The 27,970-nt window shown below is 42.3% G+C and overlaps 1 protein-coding gene across 3 annotated transcripts in view; it reads left to right on the top strand.

Annotated features, from left to right (window-relative positions):
• LOC138638071 (mucin-4-like) overlaps nt 1-27,970 on the top strand; it is a 369,132-nt gene that overhangs the window by 76,514 nt on the left and 264,648 nt on the right. For all 3 annotated transcript variants that reach the window (XM_069727053.1, XM_069727055.1, XM_069727054.1), the window contains exons 16-36: nt 585-809; nt 1,949-2,185; nt 5,150-5,269; nt 5,359-5,573; nt 5,692-5,761; nt 6,316-6,483; nt 6,677-6,790; nt 7,029-7,292; nt 7,536-7,682; nt 7,869-8,050; nt 8,159-8,339; nt 11,996-12,121; nt 12,297-12,422; nt 12,634-12,750; nt 16,053-16,289; nt 16,454-16,576; nt 18,606-18,728; nt 21,336-21,461; nt 21,643-21,768; nt 24,228-24,353; nt 25,030-25,155. In XM_069727053.1, the coding sequence (XP_069583154.1) occupies nt 585-809; nt 1,949-2,185; nt 5,150-5,269; nt 5,359-5,573; nt 5,692-5,761; nt 6,316-6,483; nt 6,677-6,790; nt 7,029-7,292; nt 7,536-7,682; nt 7,869-8,050; nt 8,159-8,339; nt 11,996-12,121; nt 12,297-12,422; nt 12,634-12,750; nt 16,053-16,289; nt 16,454-16,576; nt 18,606-18,728; nt 21,336-21,461; nt 21,643-21,768; nt 24,228-24,353; nt 25,030-25,155 (3,279 nt within the window). The remainder of the gene's footprint in view (nt 1-584; nt 810-1,948; nt 2,186-5,149; nt 5,270-5,358; nt 5,574-5,691; nt 5,762-6,315; nt 6,484-6,676; nt 6,791-7,028; nt 7,293-7,535; nt 7,683-7,868; nt 8,051-8,158; nt 8,340-11,995; nt 12,122-12,296; nt 12,423-12,633; nt 12,751-16,052; nt 16,290-16,453; nt 16,577-18,605; nt 18,729-21,335; nt 21,462-21,642; nt 21,769-24,227; nt 24,354-25,029; nt 25,156-27,970) is intronic.

Genomic DNA, 27,970 nt, shown 5'->3' with positions numbered 1-27,970 from the left:
ACCTTGTGCAGGCATGTACTACGGAGGACAGAGAATGAACTTCAATCCAATATTGCAGCCAGCATGCAGCCAGCGGGTAAGGAAAGGGTGAATCAAACACACAAAAACCCCGCCTCTATGGCTGAAGATTGTTCCCTCCAAATTCAGGTGACAGAGTCCCTTTAATGCACATGATTGTGTTCAGGTTCCATATGGCACGGATCTGAAATAAGGCACCTATAGAAGTTTATTAATCCAAACTGTACCTCTGTGTGATACTGGAGGGGATGTTTTTATGCAGATTCTGTGAGAATCCATAAGAATTATATCTGGACATGGTTTATTATATGATGTGTTAAAGGTGTATTTTTCCCTAGAAGCTTTACTTTTTGGGGTAAATTTGGTGACTAACAGAGGTACCGTATGGGGACACACCGGCGCACACTTCATTGTCATGTTTATGAGGCCTTTGTATAGACACTTGAAAATCGCTTTAGAGGATAAATTTACATAGTATGTGAAATTAAGGCTTCAGTATATGTCTTGGTGTTTTAATTTTATTCTGTATTTAAAAAATTATTTTCACTCTTTTTATTTTCCAATAGAAGGCAAAAAAGGCTATTGGGCTTATCGTCTGGAATATAACACAGCCCAGTCAATGAACTACAGGCAGAAATGTTTGAGCTGGTATTATAGTGACATGAACTCATATCCATACTGGATGTATTACACAAACCCATGCCCTTGTTCATATTGGCAAGCCATATTTGATCCTTCTTATACACCGGCAAGTCGTCTTTATTCTTATGGCTTTCAACAGAAAAATACAGGTCAGTTCTGATATGACAATGTAAATTTTTATGCTTTTTAAGCTTGTAGATGAGAACTTCTTCATGTAATAATTAAAAACCTCAGCTTTTGAACTTATGACCTGGCCACCTCTTTACGTGAGCCTTGTATGTTTGCCTTCTTAAGTACTACTGAGTCCTTCACATTAAGGAAAAATATTATAAAATGTTATTGCTTCCATAAAATATTAATTGCCGCAATAAAATGTTAATGTGCTTGCAAGCTGTAAAAATGTATCTAAACTCTATGTTTGAATACTTGCTGAACAGGTGTACAGGAATTGTAATGCTGATAGGTAGAAAAGACGTCTATTACATTACGTTTATGCTAAAATAAAGCAGTGTAAATTTTAAAAAGGTCCTGTCAGCTATCCTGACATGTCTGCTATAGAGAACCTGGAACATTTAACCGTGAGCACTACTAGAGAAGGGGTGCGAAGGACAGGTTCCCAAACCATATAGACTAATAGTAAGAGACCTAGCGCTCAAATTTAGGTAAGATGCAGCAGGAAAAATTTATTGTAGTAAATACAGGAAAACGTTTCTGTCAATTGTGACCTTCATCAGTTACAGGAGGTTATTAAATAAAAGCTGGTAACGGGAATTATAATCGCTGCACGATCATATATCAAAATTAGTTCAGCGTGGTTGTTGTAGGCAAACCTGCTATGAGCAAATAAGAAGATTCCTGGAGCTTCAGTGCTCTCCGACGCGGCATCCACCGCTTGTCTCTGCTACAGAGAACCTGTCATCTTGATGTAACTACTGAAACTAGTGGTATTACTGTACAGTTCTTATAGCAATAAACTATTAACTGCCTTATCCAAACTGACAACGCTGAGAAATCCAAACTGACAGCGCTGCAACATACAAATTAGCCTGCGAGTGCGGTGTCATTGTGTCGGTACACACTCCCAATCTGTTCCACGCTCTCCATCACAATAATGCATTTCCAGCTAAATTTTCTTTCGACATGTATAAAATACAGTATTTTCTAAAACAGACATGTCAGGAAAGGTGGAAGGTTCTCTTTAAAGTAGAAGTGATTGTGACAAAAATAATCAAAATGTTAATAGCAATCCACGTACTATTAAATTATCTGTTTCATTTTGGTCTCCCAGGTGGGTATAGTTATTACGATACTTACCAGTCCACATTTTCATCATGGTATGGAGGAGGCACAAGATGTTACTACAATTACTGGGGCAGTTTGTCCTATGGCGAGAAAGAAAGATACTTACCAACTCCGTGGGAGTATGAAAACAGTTGGCTCAGATGGTCGAACCCCTACTACTACTATACCTATTATTACAACTACTTTATGTCAGAAATGCAGACACAAAGATCCCAGTACAAAGGTATGAATATTGTACTCATTAATGGGAATAAATAAAATCTTTGACTGTTATTTATGTCATTTATTATTAGAGATGGGCGAACTTGAATGGTAAAGTTCAGGGCTCGTACCAGATCTTTTCCTGGAAGTCTGCGTTACTATTCAGGGTCGGCAGCCTGAACAAAGCTTGTTGAAAGGCTGCACCACAGCCAAACAACAAGATTTTCCTGCATGGGCACTTCATGCCCCTACGTATTAGTGTATTACTTCATGCCCCATCGCAGCCATATCAAGTATTGACATGACTGTGATTGGCAGGTGCACTGTATAAAAATAAAAAATAAAAATAAAAATAGAAGCGCCTCAACATTGTTTTGTTTTAATTATTTAAATAAAAAAATTATAAAATGGTGTGGGGTCCCCCCATTTTTTATAACCAGCCAAGCTAATGCAGACAGCTGGGGGCTGGTATATTCAGGCTAGGAAGGCCCATGAATATTTAGCCCTCCCCAGCCTAAAAAAAAGCAGTCTACAGCCACCCCAGAAAGCAGCCACCCCGGAAAAGACGCATCCATAAGATGCGCCAATTCTAGCGCTTTGCCCAGCTCTTCCATCTTGCCCTGGTGCATTGGCAAGGGGGGTAATATTTTGGGGTTGATGTCAGCTTTGTAATGTCAGCTGACTTAGAGCCTACGGATCATTAATGGAGAGGTGTCCAACAGACACCCCCATTACTAATCCAGTAAGCAAAAAAATTATAAAGAAACACATAGAAAAAAGTCCTTTAATTGAGCAAAACACTCCCAAACAAGTCCCTTCTATTTCCCATTTATTAACATAAAAAATAAAAATTAAAGTAATCTTCACCTGCCCTCTGTTAATCCATAATGATTATGTCCCACGTCAATCCCCAACTCTGCTACATATGATTGCATTGCTGAAAGGTGACATCAGTACTGTCACCTCTCAGCGTGGCAGCCAGATAACACTGAGCTTAGCAACATATTTTACAACAATGGAATACATTTTTCATAATTTTATACTTTGCATAAGTTTCATTATCTATAAAACAGATAAAATAGCTGACCAACTCTAAAACCTTTATCCCACTTGCCAACGCACCAGGGCAAGTGGTAAGAGCCAGGGCTAAGTGCCAAAATTGATGCATCTAATGGTTATGCCATTTCTGATATGGCTGAGGGCTGATGTTATTAGTCTAGGGGACAAATATATGGCCACTTCTCAGCCTAATAATATCATCCCACAGCTGTCTGTTTAACCTTTGCTAGTTATTAATAATAGGGGGACCCACGTCATTTTTTAGGGGTGTCAGGAACACCGCACTGCACTTGTTCACTGAGCCAGTGCACGTGTCCTGAGTAAAACAAACTGTGCCCAAAGATACCTGTGGAGCGGAGCAGCAGTGGTGAAGATGTGTGCTTCAGACAAACAGGACCTGAAGCACGTGACTGCTGGGGGCATAGCATAAGCTCCAGAGAGCTAGGAGCTGAAGGAAAACACTTAGAACGATAACTATGGGACAAAATTACCAAGGGATTAAACAGAATGAATAGTCAGAATGTAGCCAAGGGGTCATACACAGAGAGGGCAGTGCGGTACAAGAGAAGCAGGAGATGGTTGCCAGGAGGTAACCAAGGGGTCATACACACAGAGGGCAGTACAATACAAAATGGACAGGCAAAACTCATAACAGGGGCACAGCCAAATCAGAACCAGAAAGATGTCACATAGCACAAGCACAACAGGGTCAAACTCGGCCAAGGGTCAGAGTATAAGTGACAGAGAATGGCCCCACAATGAGGCTATAAGAAGCCTCCTAGAATCCCAGAGTGAGGCCATCCAGGTTAAAGGGAACCTGTCACCTCAAATTGGCATTACTGCGCATGCGCCCGCACATTATGTTCCGGAAGTATTTCGCTGTGTTGCGGGACATAGTGCGTGGGCGCATGCGCAGTAATGCTTTTCGGCTTTGCACGCAGTTGGGCAAAGCATACTGCACGTGTGCCACTGAAGACTGCATTGCACACGCGCCAACTATGGCGCTCACATACTCTAATTCACTAAGATATTGCGGATAACAGGGACGGACGGGGTGGAGAAATGAAGAGAAAACGCCGCCCATCGGACCAGTAAAAACTCATTTAAATATCCTGCCAATTTGAGGTGACAGGTTCCATTTAACCCTAAAACCACCTAATCCCAGAAACTCAGCAGACAAGGGGTCTCCATTTTTAATAACCAGCAAAGGCTACGTAGACAGCTGTAAGCTGAAACTAAAAACCTGAGAAGCTTCATGGATATTGGCCCCTTACCAGAATAATAACACCAGACCCAGGCTGTCTGCTTTCCTTCAGCTGAATAGTAAAAATGAGGGGAACCCCCAAGCCATTTTCTAAATTATTTATTTATTCAAGAAATACAAGTGCAGAAAACTACACACACACTACACTAATTATATATCACACTGACATTTATGATGGGTGGTAAATGCTCTCATCACTGTCAGAATGTAAATCCGCAAGGACAGGGTCCTCTCCCCTCTGTACCAGTCTGTCATTGTAAACCTGTTTACCAACCATGTATGTAACCCTTTCTCATGTACAGCACCATGGAATTAATGGTGCTATATAAATAATAATAATAATATTAATAATAATCACTGTTGCATCCTCTCACTGCAATCAGCGAGACCAGGTGTACTCTGATGACAGTAGTACTCATCAGCTGACCGGTGGTAACATTTTCACTGTCAGTCGCCGAATCCGATGGACCCAAACATCCACGGGTCCACCCTTCCCTATTTGTTATTTTAAATGTTTTTTGTATCCACTTTTATGTAAAAGTTAATGGTTTATGGTTGTAATATTTTTCTACATTTCATAAGCTCATTTTTCTCTGCTTTTTTATTTGACATATCAACATCTAATACAGAAAAGTTTTACTACAACGTGTCTTGCCCATACAGAACAAGAAGTTGATCCCTACAATAACTGCTGCTTGTACTCTGGCTCTTCATACCTATGTTCCTTGTACCGGGAGAGAAGACCTTATGATTTCTGCTTTGGATATTTTCCACCACGTTTTGGTAAGCTTTACTAACATTAAATACCTGTCAATGAGATTTTTAACCAAACTCTCTGAAAGAATAATTTAACAAATAATGTTTTTTTCTAGGTTGGCTGTTTGGAGATCCCCACATCAGTACACTAGATGGAGTAAAATACACTTTCAATGGCTTGGGAGAGTTCATTTTGACCAATGTGAAAGATGAGAACGGCACAGTAATTTTCAGGCTGCAGGGCCGTACTGCTAGGGCTAGCAATGGGACACATGAAACACAGGCAACCAACTTCGTGGGACTGGCTGCGATAATTCAAGAAGAGACAACGGTAACAAAACTAAACATCTACAATAATTGTATTTCCCTACACCGATGTACACATGAATTTTAAGACAGAGTGCATTTTTGATTTATGCATCTTTTTTGTAATTACTCTTTTTGAACAGATTGAGTGGATTCTCCAGGGGAGTAATTCAACCATTGTGAAACTCAATGGCACAGAATTCACGTTACCAGGTATGTTAACTTTTCACATTATGAATTATAGAAATGAAGTTGAACTTTAATTTTTTGTCCAACTAATTTTTTTTATGAAAAGAAAAAAAAAAAATTCTTCTTGTAGGATACACAGTATATTAAATACTACTTTGATTAAAGGAAACCCGTCATCTGATTCATGATTCCCAAAATGCAGACAGCATGAATCAGAGCCTCACTGTATGACTGCAGTCAGATAAACTTCTCTCTAAAAAGCTTCGGCAGTAGTTATAAAAACCAGCCGGACACCATAGCTGGAGATGAGACCGGTCTCAGTGCAACCTGGCCTTTTTCTCCCAGCTTACCCTGCAGATGATTTACGGGTCCCTTGCTATGGAAGAGACCTGTCACTTACCTAAAACCCGGTTGCAATGTAAATCTTTTAAATCAAAATAAAGCATAAAACATATTGAAGACTACTTAGGGGTGCATTGATAGGTGTCAAATCAATAAAACAGCTGCAGAGTTTACAAATAGGCATGAAATTCCTGTGAATAAATGGGATTAATAAATTTTACTTTGATTCTTCCAAGATAACTCCACCTATGTAAGCAAAATCACACTGGAGAAGACAAGCAAAGACAAAATACAAGCCTCGTTCGATGGTGGGATCTCAATCACAGTTTCTGCTAATGAGGGAGCTTTGAGCTTTGTCACAATGTTAGATACTATCTACAAGAACAAAACTGAAGGCCTTCTGGGTAAGAAAATATGTTTGCCTGATCTTTAATTTCCACAGTGAATTACATGACACTGTAGTCTATCAGCCATAGTTTAAATGCAAGTATTAATGTGAACATTACAATAAAAATCAGTGTGTAGTAAAAATGATAAATTTACCAGATATCTCATAGCATATGTTTTTAGAATAACATTGATACTATTTTGTTCCAGGAATCTTTAATGATGATAAGACAGATGACCTGATGGCTGCTAATGGAACCAAACTGGAATTTAATGGTGTGAAACTTCCGAATGATTCCCTGATATTTGAAGTCGGAATGACATGTAAGTGGTCATTGGTGTCTACTTTGTCATTTCAGATTTATTTTGTTGTTTTTGTTTTTTTAAACAGGTTTTCTAGTCTTTGATTTTATCTATCTCTCTTACTCAAGAAGAATAAATGAGCTTTTTAAGTTTCATGTTTTAAAATTAGACCCTCATATTTTACAGAAGAAGGGTGTCCTTGTTAAATATCTAAAACAAAAAATGTTGTGTCCTCTTTATAAATTATTTTGTTTCCCAGGGAAAACCTCCCCTTCGGACAGCCTCTTCATCTACAATGAAACCACTGGGGAGTCCTGGGACACCTACAACAATAACACATTTGTGCCACTGTTTTATGATGAGCTGCTTTTGATGACCGACAGTGAAATCATAAAGAAAGCAAACGAGACTTGTCAAGGAAATGATGAGTGCATCTTTGATGTCTTGAGTACTGGAAATAAAGCTTTAGGAAAGGCCACACTTGACAGTGAGAACTCAGCCAATGAGCAAAGCAGAATTATGAGTAAGAAATATACTTTATCCTCTGTTATTTTCACAATTTTTCAGTAATTTTATATATTTCTAAGCTTTTTTTCTATAACTTTTCATCAATGACAGGTATTACCTGCCAATCTTTTGACCTTTCTTATCAAGTCATTTCACATTCAACTATTATAGTCTAAATAAATAAATAATCAAAGCATTGTAATCTAAATCTATACATGTAGTTAGGGAGATCTGACTAAACAGCAACTTCTCTCTACAGATAACTTTCCTCCTAATATTACCGGACCCACCACCATTTTCACCAAGCTTATGGAGCCAATTACTGTTAACTACATGGCCACTGATGAGAATAACGATACTGTGATCTTCTCTCTGGAGACGAACTCTGCTGATATCAATATTACAGGTGAATATATGCAAGCAGCCTGATGGTTATATTTTACAGTGTACATGTTAGGGATATAATGATTATGAATATCCAAGAGCTGATCACATCACTTAGATATAAAGCATATCCCTCTCATATCCTACAACATGATTAATTTACTCTCCTTGTTTCCAATGTCCTTGACACTTTTGTTTTGTTGTGCAGATGATGGAGTTTTGGTTTGGTATCCCACCAGTTCAACACCTGTTAATGCCACTATAGTAGCCAATGATTCCAAAGTATTTACTGCTGTGAGTCTAACCCTGGTTCTCTGCAACTGTACCAACAATGGCAGCTGTCTTTATGATAGTCCCACCAGCCTTGATAATGGAGCCACAACCTTCAAGGTAGACCATCTTACTAATTAACATCAACATATTTTACAGCTGAATGCATATTTAATGGCATCTATACTTTACACAAGTGGCACATTATCTATTTATATTGCAATGCAGGTCGCCGGGTGTAACTGTTCAGCTGCATGGACCGGAATGTACTGTGAAAATGATTTTAATGCTTGTGCAGAAAACAAATGTTATGTTAATAATACTTGTAAAGATGCAGAAGCACCCAACGAAGGATATACTTGTGGTCTATGTCCTCAACATCTGACTGGAGATGGAGAAACCTGTACAGGTGAGTATTTTAGCTCACTGATTCTTTGTACAGATATTTTAATGGATCCCTTAGTGAGAATGGAACACTATTTAAGCTCCCCTCAAAGACCACTCCTTTGTGAACACTTAATAATGAATGCACTTGTATTTTTGAGAAGTAGTCTCAAAGACATTTCAGTGGCTACATATAGAGTAGCTTGAGTTTCGCTGAAATCTGTCATATGTTTTAACAAGCTACAAACTTCCCCTTTTTTAAGTACGATGACAACTTACAGTCTGTTTTTAAAGAAATATCAAGAATTACCTGACAAAACTGTAACCGGTTGATTTCGCTGGACATAGGTGTACATATAAATACTCAACACATAATAAAAGTTGAAAAAAAGAAAATATATATACCCGCACTGCTGACAAAATGCGATCACCTGTCTGCGTGCTATAAAATGCTGTACCAGTGCCTTTACCTCCTACTCATTGCATGGGCACTAGGGGTGCTTAACCAAAAAAGTGCATTGTGTCCGAAAATACATGAGAACAAAAATAGTTAGCACTCACCAAGCCCACTGCTGCAAACAAGTCTTTATTAGGACATGGACAGGGAGAACATGTTGTCTGAAGGATGACAGCTGTTTCGCGCTATATGCGCTTCCACAGATCCTGATGATCATGTCCTAATAAAGACTTGTTTGCAGCAGTGGGCTTGGTGAGTGCTAACTACTTTTGTTCTCATGTATTTTCGGACATATTAAAAGTTGCCCTTGTTTAGATGAAAATAGGCATGAGCTGCAATACCAGACACAACCCAATAACAAGGGAGGAATTGATTGTTTGAAACACAACCCTTTGTAATAATCCCATACAACCTCTTTAAAGTGATTCTTTCATGTATGATAACACTATTAACTTGCAGATATAAGATTAATCTGCAAGTTTTTAACACTGTGGAGGTTCCAGGCCTTTCAGTCATACAAACATGCAAATGTAACACCACAAGTAACCAGTTACAGTGATGTTGTCTTCCTTTCGGGGAGGGTAATATCATGCTTGGAGGCAAGGGGAGTTTCCTTTACCAGGTAAGGCACTCGCATACAACACATTCCGAATCCAGGTCAGAAGGGAGAGCTCTGAACCTGGATTCAGGGGAGCTTCCCTCAGATAGATATATTTTGGTCTGGAGGAGGAGTTAGGCAGTTAGTGAGAGACACTGAGGAGTGAAGAGCTGGCGGCGGAGCCGTGAAGCCAGGCTTTGAGCTGCAGCTGCAGGAGAGGAGGAGAACCCGAGGGGTTGAAAGTTGTGGAGCCAAAGAGGGAAAGAGCACAGTGGAGGAAAAGGGGCTCAGAGGGGAACTGTGACCGGGCACCCTCAGAGCCAGAGCACCGAAGCCGGGCACCAGGAGCCTGAGGTCGTGTCGCTCTCCAGGATGCACGACAGAACCGGAGGGCATTAAATTGTACGTTACTTGCCCACACCAAGTCTGAGGTGAAGCAGTATCTTAAGAGCCCGGGTCGTGATAGAGACCCTGTAAAATGGCTCACACTGCCCACTGTGCAGGCACCTGTCCCAGGACAGGAGAGGAAAGGAGTACCTTGCCAGCAAGCTTCAGGCAGCAGGGACTTCACACATCAGCACAAGTAGGAAAGGCTTACGGACCTCACCTGGAAAAGGGGATTTACCTATTGCCTCCAAGCCGGCCGGGCCACAACTACACCTGTACCTGGTACCCTGGACTGAGGTTGACTACTACCATCAGTAAACCAGGTAAAGACTTTACAACAGTGTGTCCTCCACTTATTTATCGGCAAACTACCATCCCTGCCATACATCTTGAGAGCCCTGAGGACCCCGCTTCACCTGTGGGAAGCGTCACCAACTAACCGCCATACCATCATCCCAGAGGACCCCTCTTAGTGGCATCGGTCCCCCACTGACTGAACACCACAGGTGGCGTCACGACTATGAACTATTTTAAAAACCCCTTTAAGAACATTCCCTTTAACAATGGGCACCCAGGGCCACAGACCGGGTTGCCGCCACAGTCACATCCCCTGTGAGTACCAGACCCGATACCGAGTACCCCACAAGCCCAGGCGGGCGACTCCCAAACAATGGGTTCAGTCATCGCTCGCAGCACTGTGAGTTGAGGCTGTAATCATGCCCCTGCACTTTGACTGACAGCAGGCTCTGCACTGATGCAATGTTAAGCTAGCTGTCAGTCAAAGTGCTGGGACGTGTTGAGATCCCCCGCTCACAGTACAGTCAGCAGTGACTAAAGACATGCTGGTACGACTGTATGATTGAAAGCTGAGAAGCTAATAGGAGAAATATACTTAATTTTCTTCTTTGTGCTGGATTTTCAGTACAGGCCAGTCAACACTACAAGGCTTTAAACCTGTAGCTCAACCCTATATCTGTATATGTTAGTAGTGTTCTCAGACATGACAGATCCCATTTAAAGAGAAATAATCAGCTCTGACGAAAATGCAAAAAGTAACAGTAGATGAGGATAAGGTTTTTCTAAATGCATATCATTAGCATATCTGTTGATTTCTAAAAGAGTTGGGATGGAGCACAAAGTCGCTGACTGTCACTTACCCCACCAGGCCTCCGATATCATTAGAAATATTGGTCTTGTAGTAAATCTTGCTTTCCTCCCTCCAGGGTAATATTAGTAATATATCCCATCTGGTGCTTGGGGACGGGGATGGCATGGGCCTGTGTGATTTCAAATGCCAGGGCTGAATTTCAGCCCCAGTCCGTACCTGAACTGTAGTACCATGAGGTGTGCAGAAGTTACCAATCCACCATGGCAGTGACAGAGAAGATGACAGAGAAGAAAAATGTCATGATAACAGGCTGTACTCAATTAACCTCTGATTCCTGGTAATGTAGTGTAATGCGGTGAACTTCAAATAGTCCAGAAAACAGGGATGACGCAGGGGCAGTAGTAAGCATTTACGTGCTTGTAAGGAGACGCAAGGCACATGCAACGTATTGGTTACTATGTGGAGGTTCAAATCTGTTGCATCAAACACTGTTACTGTAAAGTAAGGTGGTGGTTCTCAGACCAGGCCCTGGTTCAGTTATATTGGTGCACTGATTCCTCAGCTCCTCTTATCTTAGCTCCATGCCATCACATGTGTGCCGGGCTTCAGTCCTCACACACTTCTCTGTCTGCTTCATCCCAAAAACTTCACATGCACTATGACTCCATCCTGTTAAGGGGCTAGGTGTCAATGTAATGAGCAGATATGGTTTTCATATGCAGTTTGCTTCTGGAAGTTTCCTGGCAAACACCATCTCACTTTAACAGTCTATCATATTGTTACCCTAGGATATTAGTGCAAACAAGAGTCTCTGTTACACAACAGCATAAGATATCTGCATCCTGGTACATAAACTGCATTAACCATTACACACTGCAATAACCGGTCATATAAAGACTTTTGTGTTAAAAGATAACAGTGACCATTCTGCTGCACTCTGCTTTGGGGTACTATAGAGAGAGAAGAGAAGAGGGGAGAGGGGAGAAATGCAAGTGCACACTATTTAGTGAGCTTACCAGGTGTCCTATTATTGCCATCTGTAAATGATTGACATATAGTAGAATCATGTTATAATAGTCATGGAATTTGCAGTTCTTTGTAAAAAATTGAAACATTATGATCTATTTCCAGATATCAATGAATGTTTCCTTAATATATCCGATTGTGAGCAAATTTGTATTAATATTCTGGGAGGATACAACTGCAGCTGTGAGGCCGGCTACAACGTGTCTGAGAAGAACAGCTCTATGTGTGTCGGTATGTCCTGTACTCCATTCTGTCATTAAATTAACATCGTTTTATATTCTCGTTAATGGTAGTTTTGTGCAAGTATATGATTGTACTAATAGCACACAAAGAATATACCTCAAAACATCCAGGATACATAACTAACAGAATCCGAGATAATATTATTCTGTCTGCTTTTCTTCAGACATCGATGAGTGTACTAATGGTGACAACACATGTGCTAACAATACTGACTGTACAAACCTTCCTGGAAATTATAGCTGTGGATGTAAATCTGGATATGACGGAGATCCGTATATACTCTGCACAGGTAAACCCTGATGAAAAGTGCAAAAAAAGCTGCTAATTATGTGTCTCAATTACATGAATATCTATCTATCTATCTATCTATCTATCTATCTATCTATCTATCTATCTATCTATCTATTTGTCTGTCTGTCTGTCTGTCTGGCCATCTATTTGTCTATCTATCTTTTATTATGCCATATCATCTACTAATTGAATGTTTATATCCCCAACAGATATTGATGAATGCTCCAATAACACTTCCTCCTGTCCCAATCAATCAATCTGTGTTAATACCGATGGATCCTATGACTGTGACTGTCTGCCAGGATACAGGGGAGAAAACTGTTCAGGTAAGGTCTATACAGTCGAATAAGAGAAGCGGCTATTTCAATGGATTTCCGCTCTGGGACTTTATCAGAAGATGTACAGCCTTCTCACCTATCTGTTTTCTGTAATTCGACTTGATGTTCAATTGGAAAATGACAAATTTTCCCACCAAGATAATTGATATTTGATTCTCCTAACATATCCGTTGCTTAAACTCTGTTTATTATTAGGGTCCACTGCTACTGAGACTCACCCTTCTTCAGGGTCACTCAACAAAAATTGTTCAGTTTCCTTGAAGTGCCACCAAAAGTGAGAGTAAGCATTACTGTGGCTAGGGTCACATTGCGTTTTAGTGTAAGCGCTAACGGACAGCGTTGCACGGCGAAATTAACGCCATTCAACGCGCCCGTTAGCGCTCCCATAGCCCGCAATGTAACCAGCGCATTGCTAGCGCGTGTCCTTTTCGCCACGCGCTAGCGATGTGCCGGTCTTTTGCAGCGCGCGGCGCGCCCGAGGTCCGTTCCCCGCTCTCGCAGATCGGGGATCTGCGAGAGCGGGGACGTTCACGCGACCCCGAAATGCGGCCCCTTAAAAACATTGCGTTAGCGCAATCCGCTAGCGCTAAACGGATTGCCCTAACGCAATGTGACCCTAGCCTTAACATACAGTAGTTCTCAATGTATAAATGCATAGACACGTGGATTCCTCCAATGTGGGAGACATTGGTTGTAATGATTCTCTCATCAAGTTGGGTCCTGAATGCAGGATCCCTCTTTTAAAATTCAGATTTCCCCACTAGTTTATGAGAAAATTAGTTGTTTAAACCAGACATTAAACTCTTCAGGCTTGTTGGACATAAGACATTGTTTACCTGTTCTTAGTATAAGTCATCAATTTCTGATTGGTGGAAATCTGACACCCCAGCCAATCAGCTGTTATTAGCTCTGACAGAGATGTAAACATTGTTAACAGAGTTAAACAGGACAGCCCTTTTCAATGTGTAGCTCATAGTGCCAAGAACTGCAGCTCCTATTCTCTTAAATTAGAGCTGATCTGCTGTACCATGAAGCAGCTGCTACACATTGAATGGAGCCGTGCTGTTCAGATCACTTCACTGTTTACATCAGGTCACTACTAGTGATGAGCGAGTGTGCTTGTTACTCGAGTTTTCTGAGCATGCTCGGGTGTTCGAGTATCTTGGACGTGCTCGTATATTATGTTTGAGTCCATGCAGCTGCATGATTTGAACACATTTGATCTGAACACATGCAGGGATTTCCTGTTTGTTCGGGAATCCCCACATGTACTCAGGCTGTCTAGCAGCTGCCAATCATACAGCTGCGGGGACTCAAACATAATATACGAGCATGCCCAATATACTTGGAGAACAGCCGAGCATGCTTGGAAACTTGAGTATTGAGCACACTCGCACATCACTAGTCACTACTGGAGCTTCTAATTGCTGATCAGTAGAGATGGGTGGACTCCAGGATGTTCGGGTCAGGCAGGTTCTGCCAAACAGTTAGAAAAAAGTTCAAGTTCGGGTACCAGAACAGTACCCAGACCCGAACCCAGACCCCATTCACTTGAATAGGGGGCCCAAACATCCAGTGTTTGACACGCTGTCATGAACATGACAGCATGACAAAAGCTGCTTCTGATCCACGGCAAAATCATTACTGCCAGTCACACAGCCGTGGTTCTCACACTCAAATGACAGTGTGAGCCCGCAGCTGTGATTAGAGGTATAAAGTTTACCTCTGTTCACTAGCATGGGCTGATGGGACTACTGCTTCCTTCAACCTACACCTGATACCGCTAATAACAGTGAGAGCAGGCGGCGGCTAATGGAAGAATTCATCAGCCGGCACCTGCGCTCTAAATACTTAAAAAAAAGACCACATGGGTTCTCCTGTATTTTTGATAACCCACCAGACAAAAGTCACACCTGGGGGCTGCAATCCTCATCTGTCAGCGTTAGCAAGGCTGATTCAAGAGTCAAGAGGTCCCTACGCTGTTTTTTAAATTATTTAAATAAATAATTTAAGGAAAAGGCATAGGGTCCCGTTCATTTTTGACAACCAGCCAAACTAAAGCAGACACATGGGGGTTGGTATTCTCAGGCTAGCAAGGGGCCATGAATATTGCCCCCCTCAGCCTAAAAATAGCAGCCTGCAGCCTCCCAGAAAGCTCACAGGTATTAGATGCACCTATTCTGGTGCTTTGCCCAGCTCTTCCCACTTGCCATGTGGTGGTGGAAAGTGGGGTTCATATTTGTGGAGTTGATGTCACCTTTGTATTGTCTGGTGACATCAAGCTCACGGCTTAGTAGTGGAGAGGCGCTTATAAGACACCCATCCATTACTAATGGTATAGTTATATTATAAATTAACAAACAACAATTATAAAGTTCTTTATTTGAAATAAAAACAAAACACAATTTCCATTTTTATGTAAAAATAACAAATACAGTTATATTCACCTAACACCCATTCCATTGAATCCCTCGTCTTCAGTAAAAAAAAAGAAAAAAAGAACCATATCCCTCACCTGCCCGTCGTTCTGTCCTACTCTGCAATCCATGTCTGGGTTTCTTTTTTAATTTATTAATTTATAGAGCAGGCGGTGGCTCATGAATACTCCCATCAGCCACCACCTGCTCTTGCTTTTATTAGAGGCAGCAGGCATAGGCTGATGGAAGTAGTGACCAGAAGTAAACTTTTTACTTCTGATCACAGCTGCTGGCCCACGCTCTTATTTGACAGCATGGGAACCCTGGCTCTCTGACTGGCGATAATGATTTTAGCATCTATCAGAAGTATTTGCCGTGCTGACATGCACATGACAGCATGATAGACACCAGGAATTTGAGGGGGGGGGGGGTGAACCCGGACAGTAACAAGGACTTCCTGGTGAAATCTGTGTTCATTGTCCCGAACAGTAGGTGTTCGATACGGACACCAAACTTTACTGTCCGGGTTCTCCTATCTCTACTGATCAGTGAACATACCAGATGTCAGATTTCCATTATTCTGATACTAATGACCAATATTTAGGTAAGGTCATCACTATTATTGTATATGTGTGTATAACCCTATTAAGGTTTCTTAACTTCCTTCCATATATTTGATATTATATCTGTGCTTATAATAAAAACAAACTTGGACTTATTTACATGGTGCAGTTATATTATAATATCATGTTAGAAGTAGTTACCAGCCTGGAACAACATCTTATACACTTCATGAAGGTGGCTGCCACCACTAAAAACCTGCACAGTTGTTATCACATTTTGATTATCATGTTTTTCCACTCAACACTGCAGATATAAATGAATGCCTGGAAAATGTCACCGCGTGCCCAGACAATTCAAATTGTACCAACACACCTGGTTCATACAAATGTGAATGTCACCAAGGATATGGTGGAGAAAACTGCACAGACATTGATGAGTGTACAACAATGAATGACTGCAGTCTCTGGGCGGACTGTAACAACACTGAAGGCGCCTACAACTGTACATGCAGGGACGGGTACTCTGGTAATGGGACGGAATGTACCGGTGAGTATATATGTTCCTTACCTCATGTAATAGATGTCCAAAAGTACAAGTGTTGCAGCTGGGCGCTCTGCACTGACCTTCCTTACTTCCTATATTATTATACAACTACTAGAATAACCTACTGCGTCTATCAGCAAACGCATCTTCTTTATATAATTTTGCAGATATCAATGAATGTTCTGAAAATGTCCTTATTTGTGGGGTAAATGCATCCTGTACGAACACCAATGGCAGCTATGAATGCTCTTGTAACACTGGATTCACTCTTGTAAATGAAACTTGCGAGGGTAAGTACATGGCTGATGCAATATCACATCACATTATAATAAAGTTCTATATCATCAGGAAAACAAACCACATAGCCTAAAGATGGAAAGAAGAAAAAAAGGACAAGTAAGATAATACTGTATAACTTGTGTTTTACATTTTAAATGGTCTGCCCACAAACAATAGTGCTCTAGCCTGTGTAGCACATAGATCAGTGACAGGCTTAGTCCGGACGCGAATTGGCCCCTCCCTACTCTCCTCCAGTCAGTGCCCCCTCTCCCTACTCCCCTCCAGTCAGTGCCAGTGTGTCGCCCTATCCCGGATCAACTTTTTACTATGGATGCTGGCTATGCAGCCTCAATAGTAAAAAGATATAATGTTAAAAATAATAAAAAAAATAAAAAATTGTGCTATTCTCACCTTCCACCGTCCACCGATGCGTGCGAGACCTCTAAGTCATCTGGGTAATTTCACAATGCATCACTGGGAACGGAATCTGGCGGCAGCATCGCGCATCGGGACAGCTTCAGTGGATGACAGAGGGTGAGTATATAAGTATTTTTTATTTACATTTTTTTAACAGGGATATGGTGACCACACTGCAATATACTATGTGGGCTGTGTTATATACTGCGTGGGCTGTGTTATATAGTGCATGGCCTGTGTTATGTACTGTGTGGGCTGTATTATATACTGCGTGGCCTGTGTTATATACTACGTGGGCTGTGTTATATACTATGTGGGCTGTGCTATATATGACGCGGGCTGTGTTATATACTGCCTGGCTGCTATATACTACGTGTGCAGTGTAATATACTGAGTGGGCTGTGTTATATACTATGTGGCCTTTGTTATATACTGCGTGGGCTGTGCTATATATTACGTGGGCTGTGTTATATACTATGTGGCTGCTATATACTACGTGACTTCTATTTACTATGTGGCTGTGCTATATACTATGTGGCTGTCTGTGTTACATGGGCTGTGCTATATACTATGTGGCTGCTACATACAACGTGGCTGTGCTATATACTACGTGGCTGTGTTATATAATATGTGGCTGTGCTATATACTGCTAAGCACGATGTACATACATGCATATTCTAGAATACCCGATGCGTTAGAATCGGGCCACCATCTACTCTGATATAAATGGGACCAGAATTCCAGGTGAACTTCTACTACTAACACCATACTAATAATGTAATTAATGATGATCACGGTACAGTAACATACAACTCCCAGTATAACAATGAGAGAGGCGCTGATGTAAGAAGCTTCTCTAGGAAATGTTACATCTGTCACACAGCAAATCCGTCACCTACTGTAGAAATTGTCTAAATAACAATAAATGGTCAGTGGGTTGTTAAGAGTCTTCGATGGACATTCCCATTACTGTAATCATCATATGTGCTATCTTAGTGTTGGGTTTATTTTGATGTGATTGTTGGACTATCTGTAAGGGCCCTATACTTTACTTTTCTCATACAATTACCTTTTGTAAAATATTTTTTGCTTCTTTCAACACCTTTGTATGTATCATGTTTTTATGTGAAGCACTTCATACAGTGTCTGATTTGTTTAGTTCTGGCTCACCCACATCTCCCTGTATGTTTTTAACTTAATTCTGAAGACAATTTTATATATTTTATATTATTGCTCACACACTTGTTTTTTAATGGTATATGTATTGTAACTGACCATGTCATATGAGTTTCATTTACTTGTATCACTAATGATAACTGTATATGACTTTTTGTGGATTTAGACCAGGAATAGTTTGTGTATGGCTCAGGCAAGAACAAGTCATAATGACCGTTACCATATGTAAATGTACTGCAATTTCATAAGAATGGAACAATGCCAAATATTCTGCCGCCTGATACAACCAGTCTGAGCATGTTTTCTGTGCGCACTTCATGTTTTTTTAATGCTAATTCAACATTTCAACATGTAAAGAATGGAGCACCCAGTTGTGCCCAAATGTATTTATAAATCAATGGTAATTTGTCATTATTTCTGGAAATAAACTATATATTTTTTTTATAGATATTGTAGAATGTGATGATGAAGAGTACTGCACAGGACCAGGACGATTGTGTTTAAATGAAATTGGTAGCTTTAAATGTATCTGTCAGCCAGGGTACACAGAAGACAATGACAGCTGTGCCGGTAAGTTATGGATTGTTTTGCAGGATCCAAAGACAATGGGGCATGTTTATTAATGGTGCCTAATTCTAAGGCAGCGCACACTTACACTAGACAGTCTTAAAATGCACCAGATTTATTATAGAGGTTATTGCTGTTTGATAAGTCTGGGCTACGACTATCTAGTCTACCCCAATATTTGACTTAAACAGTATCAGAAATTAGATCACACATTTTTCTTCTGCAAAACCATGCCACTTTTCAGTGAGGACATGCCCTCTTGTCAGACAAGGTGCAAAAGTTTTAATTAAAGACAGTTTTATGGCTCACATTACACCAGAATAGTTAAGTATTTAGCTTAATAAATGTCCCAATGTACAGTATACATTAGTATGCAGAAAATTAATGTGCTAGGCAGTCTACACACTTATCTCTGCAATGATGTTCTAAAAAGTAGCTTGCAGGAGATTGTGCAGCTGTGGAGACAGGGAGCTTGTTATCAGACACAGTTAAACGCTGTAGAGAGACTATAAACATGGTTTATTATTATGCTTACCTCCTAGTGCTTACCCATTGCTTATTTATAGAGAATGGTAAGTTATTAAGAATCACTGACAGTTCTTCCTTCCCCAGATCCAGCATTCATGTTATGAGATCACTGTGTGAAGGGAGGCAGTAGGAACTTAGGGAAGACAGTAGGGACATGTTTTTCTTTACTTTTAAAGGGAACCTGTTAGCAGGATTGGGCACAGTAACCTACAGTGCCAGGTCGGCACCATTATACTGATTAAAATGATGCCTGGGTTGGTGAAATCCATTGTGTGGTTGTTTTATCATCTTTATTTTCAGTTTTTTTTAGTTAATGATATGTTCGTTCTTCCGGGGCGGGGCTGGAAGCGGGGTCTTCATGTGGTGCACTGATTAGGTACTTATAACACAGACAGCTGACAGGTCACTGATCCCCTTGTTTGCATAATGAATACCTGCAGATAGTGAAGAAAAAAAAGACCCCTCTGCAGCGCGATGGCACCTGCACTGCAGCATAATCGCATGTTTAATGTGTAGTTGCTACATGTGGCTGACCTTTCCCTGAGGTATATAACAAAAATAAATAAAAAATTGGGCCCCCCGTGCCTGCGCATTAGCAGCTATCAGTGTACATAGCTGTGATCCGATAGCCGCTATTGCGCAGGTGCTGGCGGCGCCATCTTGCTAGAGAAGAAAAAATTTCCTCCTCCAAGATGGCGCCTTTCACGCCTGCACAGTAGCAGCTCTTGACGATCGCTGAAAACTGTTTCTGTGCAGACGCAGACAGCGGCATCTTGGAGGAGGAAATTGTAATCAGTATAACGGCGCTGACCTAACACTGTCTGTAGGTTACTGTGCACAATCCTGTTGACAGGTTCACTTTAGTTTATAAATAAATAAAAATAGTGGGCACAATGTGTAAAATAAATGAACAAATAATGAAAATGAATAAATACATGTAAATGTAAATGCTGTGACAAACAGACTCTCGTTGAAAAAAAAACTGTCCGATACACAAGAATAACTGTGATAGAAAGGGTCTTTTGCGGCCATAAAAAAATAAAAATGCGAAAAACACACAGGTATTTCCCATATTTTGCCACCAGTATTGCCCGATATTACACAATAAAAGAGATTATGACAGTGCCATAAATATTAAGCCCCAAGCATCACGAGAAAAGGATGAAAAATTATTAAAATATCGACATAAAGCCTAACAGTTCTTTAAACTGCATGTGTGTAGTAAAAAACAAAACAAAATGTGCCTGTCAGAATGTGGGTAAATGGCCCAGTCTTGAACTTGTAAAACACAATAAATCAGTACAAATATGGTTACAGCAGTCTACATAATCTTTAATGTTGTATTCACACAGGGCACTTTGGCGCATTGCAGCTGAATACATCTTGCATTTTCTTGCAGAGTAAAGCATCCTTAAAAGGGACAACTCCTTTTCACTCACGTTTTCCCCTTAGAAAAGAATAACCCCAATATTCACCTATGGTACAGATGACGTTCCAGCGGTGTTGGCGTTATCTCTCCTGAGGCTTACGTGACATTGTTAGATCACGCGATCCCTGCAGCCAATCACTGGACTCTTCACTCTCTCCTCCTTTGACCTAATCAGACATCTGGTGGAAATGAGAGAGCAGCCACAGCTCTCACTTTCATCCAATCTCAATTATGTCGAAAGGAGTGGATAGTGAAGTGGCGTCTGATTTGCCGCAGGGATAGTGTGGCCCTGGAAAGCCAGTGCTGACACCGCTCAAACAGAACCTGCATCAGAGGTGGGTATGCATGTTATTATTTTATAAGGGGGACACATAGTGATTGAGAAGGTGTTGTCCGAGTAGTGAACAACCCCTTAATAGAACCAATTGATTGAACTCCTGAATCGAAAATTCTGCAAAAATTTTACTTATGTGAATATATCCGAAAACAGCGACACTCATAATCTGTAGAGAATGTGTTGTACTGTTGTGAAAGAAAAAGTCATAAACATTTCTAATATTACTTTTTGTCTTGTTTTTATCATCCTGTTTTCAATCAAATCAGTAAATCGTGATATAATATTCAGTGCAATGTCTCCATTTGTTTCATTTTAGATATTGATGAGTGCTCTAATTCTGCATTGAATAATTGTTCAGAAAAAGCCAATTGCTCTAACGTGGCCGGATCATTTTCTTGCCAATGCTTGGAGAACTACACGGGAGATGGTGTTAACTGTACAGGTAAGCGACTTCCAGGTTATATTTATTTAGGACGATAAAAAAGTCGCTCATTCTATTCCAGTTTATATTTCAAATAAAAACAGATTCCTTATTAGTAAAGAAAGTAAAACGGAATGTGTTTTGCAGAAATAGTATAATGTCATATGTACCGTAATTACATAATATATGTGTTTTGTTATAGTTGTTGATGAGTGCATGCTAAATACAACATATTGTGAACACAATTGCCTCAATTTCACCGGTGGGCACATTTGCACTTGCAATGAAGGCTACAAAGTGAATGAAGAGAACAGCTCCAAGTGTGATGGTACGGTGTACTTTCTTATCTACTATATAATTGTCTAAGGGTCACTTCCTTCTTTCTGTCCTTCTGTCTTTCTGTCACGGTTATTCATTCGATGATTGGTCTCGCCAGCTGCCTGTCATGGCTGCCGCGACCAATCAGCGACGGGCACAGTCTGGAAGAAAATGGCCCCTCCTTACTCCCCGCAGTCAGTGCCTGTCGCCCGCATACTCCCCTCCGGTCACCGCTAACACAGGGTTAATGGCGGCGGTAACGGACCGCGTTATGCCGCAGGTAACGCACTCCGTTACCGCCGCTATTAACCCTGTGTGGCCCCAACTTTTTACTATTGACGCTGCCTATGCGGCATCAATAGTAAAAAATGTAATGTTAAAAATAATAATTAAAAAAACCTGCTATACTCACCCTCTGTAGTCCGCTGAGCCGCTCGCGCCGGCCGCCATCTTCCATTGCAGGTTCCGGTGGCAAATTTGGTATGGGAGAAGGACCTGCCATGACGTCACGGTCATGCGACCGCGACGTCATCACAGGCCCTGCGCGCCTGCCCGAGAAGGACCTGCCATAACGTCATGGTCATGTGACCGCGACATCATCACAGGCCCTGCGCGCCTGCGTTAGAAAGACCTGCCATGATGTCATGGTCATGTGACCGCGACGTCATCACAGGTCCTGCACTCATACCAACCATGGGACCGGAAGCTGCCATGGACTACAAGGGGCCCTCGGAAAGGTGAGTTTATGTTTATTTTTTATTTTTTAACCTGTGACAAACCTGGCTGGGCAATATACTACTTTGCTGTGCAATATACTACGTGGCTCTGTGCTGTACACTACATCACTGGGCAATATACTACATAACTGGGCAATATACTACGTAACTGGCCAATATACTACGTGGCTCTGTGCTGTATACTACGTCGCTGTGCAATATACTACGTGGCTCTGTGCTGTATACTACGTCATTGGACAATATACTACGTCACTGGGCAATATACTACGTGGCTGTGCAATATACTTCGTCACAAGGCAATATACTACGTAACTGGGCAATATACTACGTGGCTGCGCAATATACTACGTCACTGAGCAATATACTACGTGGTTGGGCAATATACTACATGACTGCAATATACTACATGGTTGGGCAATATACTATGTTACTGGGCAATATACTACGTGGCTGGGCAATATACTACGTGGCTGGGCAATATACTTCCATGCTGGGCAATATACTACGTGGCTGGGCAATATACTACGTGGCTGGGCAATATACTACGTGGCTGGGCAATATACTACGAGGGCTGGGCAATATACTACATGGGCTGCACAATATACTACGTGGCTGGGCAATATACTACGTGGCTGGGAAATATACTACGTGGGCTGTGGAATATACTACGTGACTGGGCAATATACTACATGGCTGGGCAATATACTACTTAGCTGGGCAATAGAAGATTTTCTGCAAATATTATCCACCATAAAGTGTATCCACAGTTACCTAATTTAATATGTTATTAGTGCGTTATATAATAGTGCATGTCAGATGTTGATATTTACCTGAGGAAGGAGTCCGCAGACTCCGAAACGCGTTGGATAGTTCCTTTTCGGTGCTATGTGCAATTAGGCAGCCGTTCACGTGTACATCACGTGTATGTGACGTCACGCGAGGTCTTGCAGCTTCACTGCACCTCGCCGGCAACTAGCGTGTGGGAGCGCAGGCCCACGCCGAAGATCCAGGAGTACTATCGGTGAGAGAAGGGGTGACTGTCACCGGCCGGGACAGGTTTTTTTCACCCCTTCCCCGTACATTCTCTGGAAGGAGAGCTGTTGAAAGATTCACCGCTGTGCATTTATTCAGGAGATCCTGACTGCGATACACTCGGTAGCTGTGGATACATCCAGGAAACTTTCATTGGGAAACACCCGGTAAATATCAACATCTGACATGCACTATATATAACGCACTAATAACATATTAAATTAGGTAACTGTGGATACACTTTATGGTGGATAATATTTGCAGAAAATCCTCTTATTTATTTTTCTCCTCTGGAATCTACAGCGCAGATATACATACATATATATGATCATTGGTGTTTTTCACTTTATACCGGACATTTTTGGTAGTTATGTCCGTTTATCTGCAGCAGTAGAACTACCAGTGCAAACAAACTGTGTGCAGCGCCCGTAGTTGCTCTTACGTAGCTGGGCAATATACTACGTGGGCTGTGCAATATACTATGTGGGCTGCGTAACATACTACGTGGCTGGGCAGTATACTACGTGGACATGCATATTCTAGAATACCCGATGCGTTAGAATCGGGCCACCATCTAGTACATTTATATACATCTTTTGGCAACAACTTATTAGCTTTTCAGATAAAAATATAAAAAAATAACATAACACAATTTATTTTATACACTGTGTTTAATTAAAACTGTTTAATATATTTGCAGATATTGATGAATGTACAAATAATTCCTCTCTGTGTTCCGAAAATGCCACATGTTATAACTTACCTGGAAACTACAGATGCGATTGTAAACCTGGGTATGAAGAAGATGACAATAACAACTGCATTGGTAAGTCAATGACTAAAGCTTCTTTCATGTGTTGAGGTGACATTACTTTTTTTTCAACGATTGCTTTGGTTTCTCCAAAACTGTGGCAAAAAAGACACCATGGCTGCAATATGCGAGCATTTCGATTTCTAAGTAGCAGTATTAAAGGAGGTGCAGAAGCAGCAGTCACACTTTAGTCTTGACACTTTCTTTTCCCAATAATAGAGGCTCATGCAAATGTCTGTGCAAATCTGTCCAAGCGTGAACCGCTAATGCACGGACTGGCTGCGGGTCTCCTGACCTGATCATGACAGCTTCACGTTTTTCTAGGAGGCTGTGATGCTCTGCAGCCAGTCTATACATTGCAGTCCAAGATTGGACCGAGATCCATGGACGTCTGCGTGAGCCCTAAGATACCACTATAATAGATGTCACATGGCAGATGGCGATTTTCTTACAGATTTTGTATTGGGGCCTAGTAGATACAAGTTACTTCTTTATCAATATTAGAGAAAAAAAAAACGTATCGTATATTAATATAAGAGAATTTACAAAAATATCTGGATATAAAGAGAGGCAAAAACACAATATCAATTCTATTTGCATCAATGGGAAAGGAGCTTACCCTACTCTGAACCATTTAATTTCATTATGATTCAAATATTATGTTTTACTGATGTTGTTTATCGTCTCTTAGATGTCAATGAATGTGCTAATATAACAAGTCCGTGTGCTGCAAATGCCAATTGTACTAATTTACTTGGAAACTTCTCCTGCCTTTGTATACCTGGATATGAAGGTGATGGAAGACTTGAGTGTACTGGTAAGTACTTGATACTTAAAGGGATTTTCCCATCTTTAAGATCCTAACCCAATATGTAGTAGGTGTAATAATTATAATAATAATATTAGCAAATACTTTCAATTAGAAATGTACTATATTTTTTGATTTGCAATGCCTCTTTCCTCATGTCCAGGTATTGCAGGACCTTAGGTATCCATGGTTACGACCACTAACAACTATCTAACTAACTGTCACTTCATCAGTGGACGTAACCATGGATACCTAAGGTCTTACAATGCCTGCACTTGAGGAAAGAGATATAGCAAATCAGAAAAACGATATTATATTTTTAATTGGAGGTATATGCTAATATATTATTACTAGCTATTGAACCCGTTCTATGCCCGGGTGGCGAGCATTTATATTGGTATATGGTCTCCATCCTGGTATGTGCTGCTCCATCCTGCGTCCCCATCCTGTCATGTGCTGCTCCATCCTGCGTCCCCATCCTGTCATGTGCTGCTCCATCCTGCGTCCCCATTCTGTCATGTGCTGCTCCATCCAGCATCCCCATCCTGTCATGTGCTGCTCCCATCCTGCGCCCCCGTTCTGTCATGTGCTGCTCCCTTCCTGCACCCCTGTTCTGTCATGTGCTGCTCCCATCCTGCGCCTCCATTCTGTCATTTGCTGCTCCCATCCTGTCATGTGCTGCTCCCATCCTGCGCCCCCGTTCTGTCATGTGCTGCTCCCATCCTGCGCCCCCGTTCTGTCATGTGCTGCTCCCATCCTGCGCCCCCGTTCTGTCATGTGCTGCTCCCATCCTGCGCCTCCATTCTGTCATTTGCTGCTCCCATCCTGTCATGTGCTGCTCCCATCCTGCGCCCCCGTTCTGTCATGTGCTGCTCCCATCCTGCGCCCCGTTCTGTCATGTGCTGCTCCCATCCTGTGCCCCCGTTCTGTCATATGCTGCTCCCATCCTGCGCCCCCGTTCTGTCATGTGCTGCTCCCATCCTGCGCCCCCGTTCTGTCATTTGCTGCTCCCATCCTGTTATGTGCTGCTCCCATCCTGCGCCCCCGTTCTGTCATGTGCTGCTGCCATCCTGCACCCCTGTTCTGTCATGTGCTGCTCCCATCCCGCGCCCCCGTTCTGTCATGTGCTGCTCCCATCCTGCGGCACCGTTCTTTAATTTGCTGCACCCATCCATATGCCCCATACGCTGCTCCATAAGATGCTCCATAGTATATGCCCCGTATCAGGTGGCATAAGTAACAAATAGCTGTGGCATGAAGTGCCACAGCCTCATGCCACAGCAATTTGTTACTTGCGCCACCTGATTCCTTTCCGCCGCCATTTTCTTGGTCCTCCTGCTGGCGCAATTGGCGCCTGCGCAGTCCGCGCTTACCGGCGCCATTTTCTTGAAGACACACCTGCAGTGTGTCTTCAAGAAAATGGCGCCGGTAGTGTGTCTTCAAGAAAATGGCGCCGGAAAGCGCGGACTGCGCAGGCGCCGATTCCGGCAGCAGGTCCAAGAAAATGGCGGCGGAAAGGAATCAGGTGGTGTAAATAACAAATTGCTGTGGCATGAAGTGTCACAGCTTCATGCCACAGCAATTTGTTACTTATGCCATTCCTTTCCGCCCATTTTCTTCGTCCTCCTGCTACTGGAATCGGCGCCTGCGCAGTCCGCACTTTCTGGCGCCATTTTCTTGAAGACACACCTGCAGTGTGTCTTCAAGAAAATGGCGCCGGCAGTGTGTCTTCAAGAAAATGGCGCCGGAAAGCGCAGACTGCGCAGGCGCCTATTCCGGCAGCAGGACCAAGAAAATGGCGGCGGAAAGGAATCAGGTGGCGTAAATAACAAATTGCTGTGCCATGAAGTTTCACAGCTTCATGTCACAGCAATTTGTTACTTACGCCATTCCTTTCCGCCCATTTTCTTCGTCCTCCTGCTGCCGGAATCGGCGCCTGCGCAGTCCGCGCTTTCCGGCGCCATTTTCTTGAAGACACACCTGCAGTGGAGCCGGAGTGTCTTCAAGAAAATGGCGCCGGAAAGCGCAGACTGCGTAGGCGCCAATTCCGGCAGCATGAATCGGCGCCTGCGCAGTCCGCTCTTTCCGACGCCATTTTCTTGAAGACACACCTGCAGTGGGGCCGGAGTGTGTCTTCAAGAAAATGGCGCCGAAAGCACGGACTGCGCAGGCGCCGATTCCTGCTGCCGGAATCGGCGCCTGCGCAGTCTGCGCTTTCCAGCGCCATTTTCTTGAAGACACACCTGCAGTGGAGCCGGAGTGTGTCTTCAAGAAAATGGCGCCGGAAAGCGTGGACTGCGCAGGCGCCGATTCCGGCAGCAGGAATCGGCGCCTGCGCAGTCCGCGCTTTCCGGCGCCATTTTCTTGAAGACACACTCTGGCTCCTCTGCCTGTGACTGGTCAGAGGGCGGCGCCGGCGCGCATTAAGCGCGTCATCGCGCCCTCTGAACTGTCACAGCAGAGGAGCCGGGAGACGGAGCCGCACGCAGCGATGGAACGGGGAAAGGTGAATATACTTACCCTCCTGGCGGTCCTTGACTCTCCGGTGGAGATCGCGGTATGCGTTCAGAGCTTACGCATACCGCGATCTCCTGGGAGCGTTACTCTGTGGGGGCCAGACTGCGCTGGCGCTTGTGCCTGCGCAGTCTATAAAGGCTTCGGACAGAGTGATGCTCCCAGCGTTATATTATAGATTACACCTGCTACATATTGGGATAGGATCTTGGAGATGGAAATACCCCTTAACTATCGTCACTTTTACATAAATGTTTGCTGGTTACTGCATCTGTTTACTAATTCAAATGTGACATACTAAAAGGTGTTT

The sequence above is a fragment of the Ranitomeya imitator genome, chromosome 5 (assembly GCF_032444005.1).
Source record: "Ranitomeya imitator isolate aRanImi1 chromosome 5, aRanImi1.pri, whole genome shotgun sequence".
NCBI classification, from domain to species: Eukaryota; Metazoa; Chordata; class Amphibia; order Anura; family Dendrobatidae; genus Ranitomeya; species Ranitomeya imitator.
This window is presented reverse-complemented; position numbering and strand designations above follow the sequence as displayed.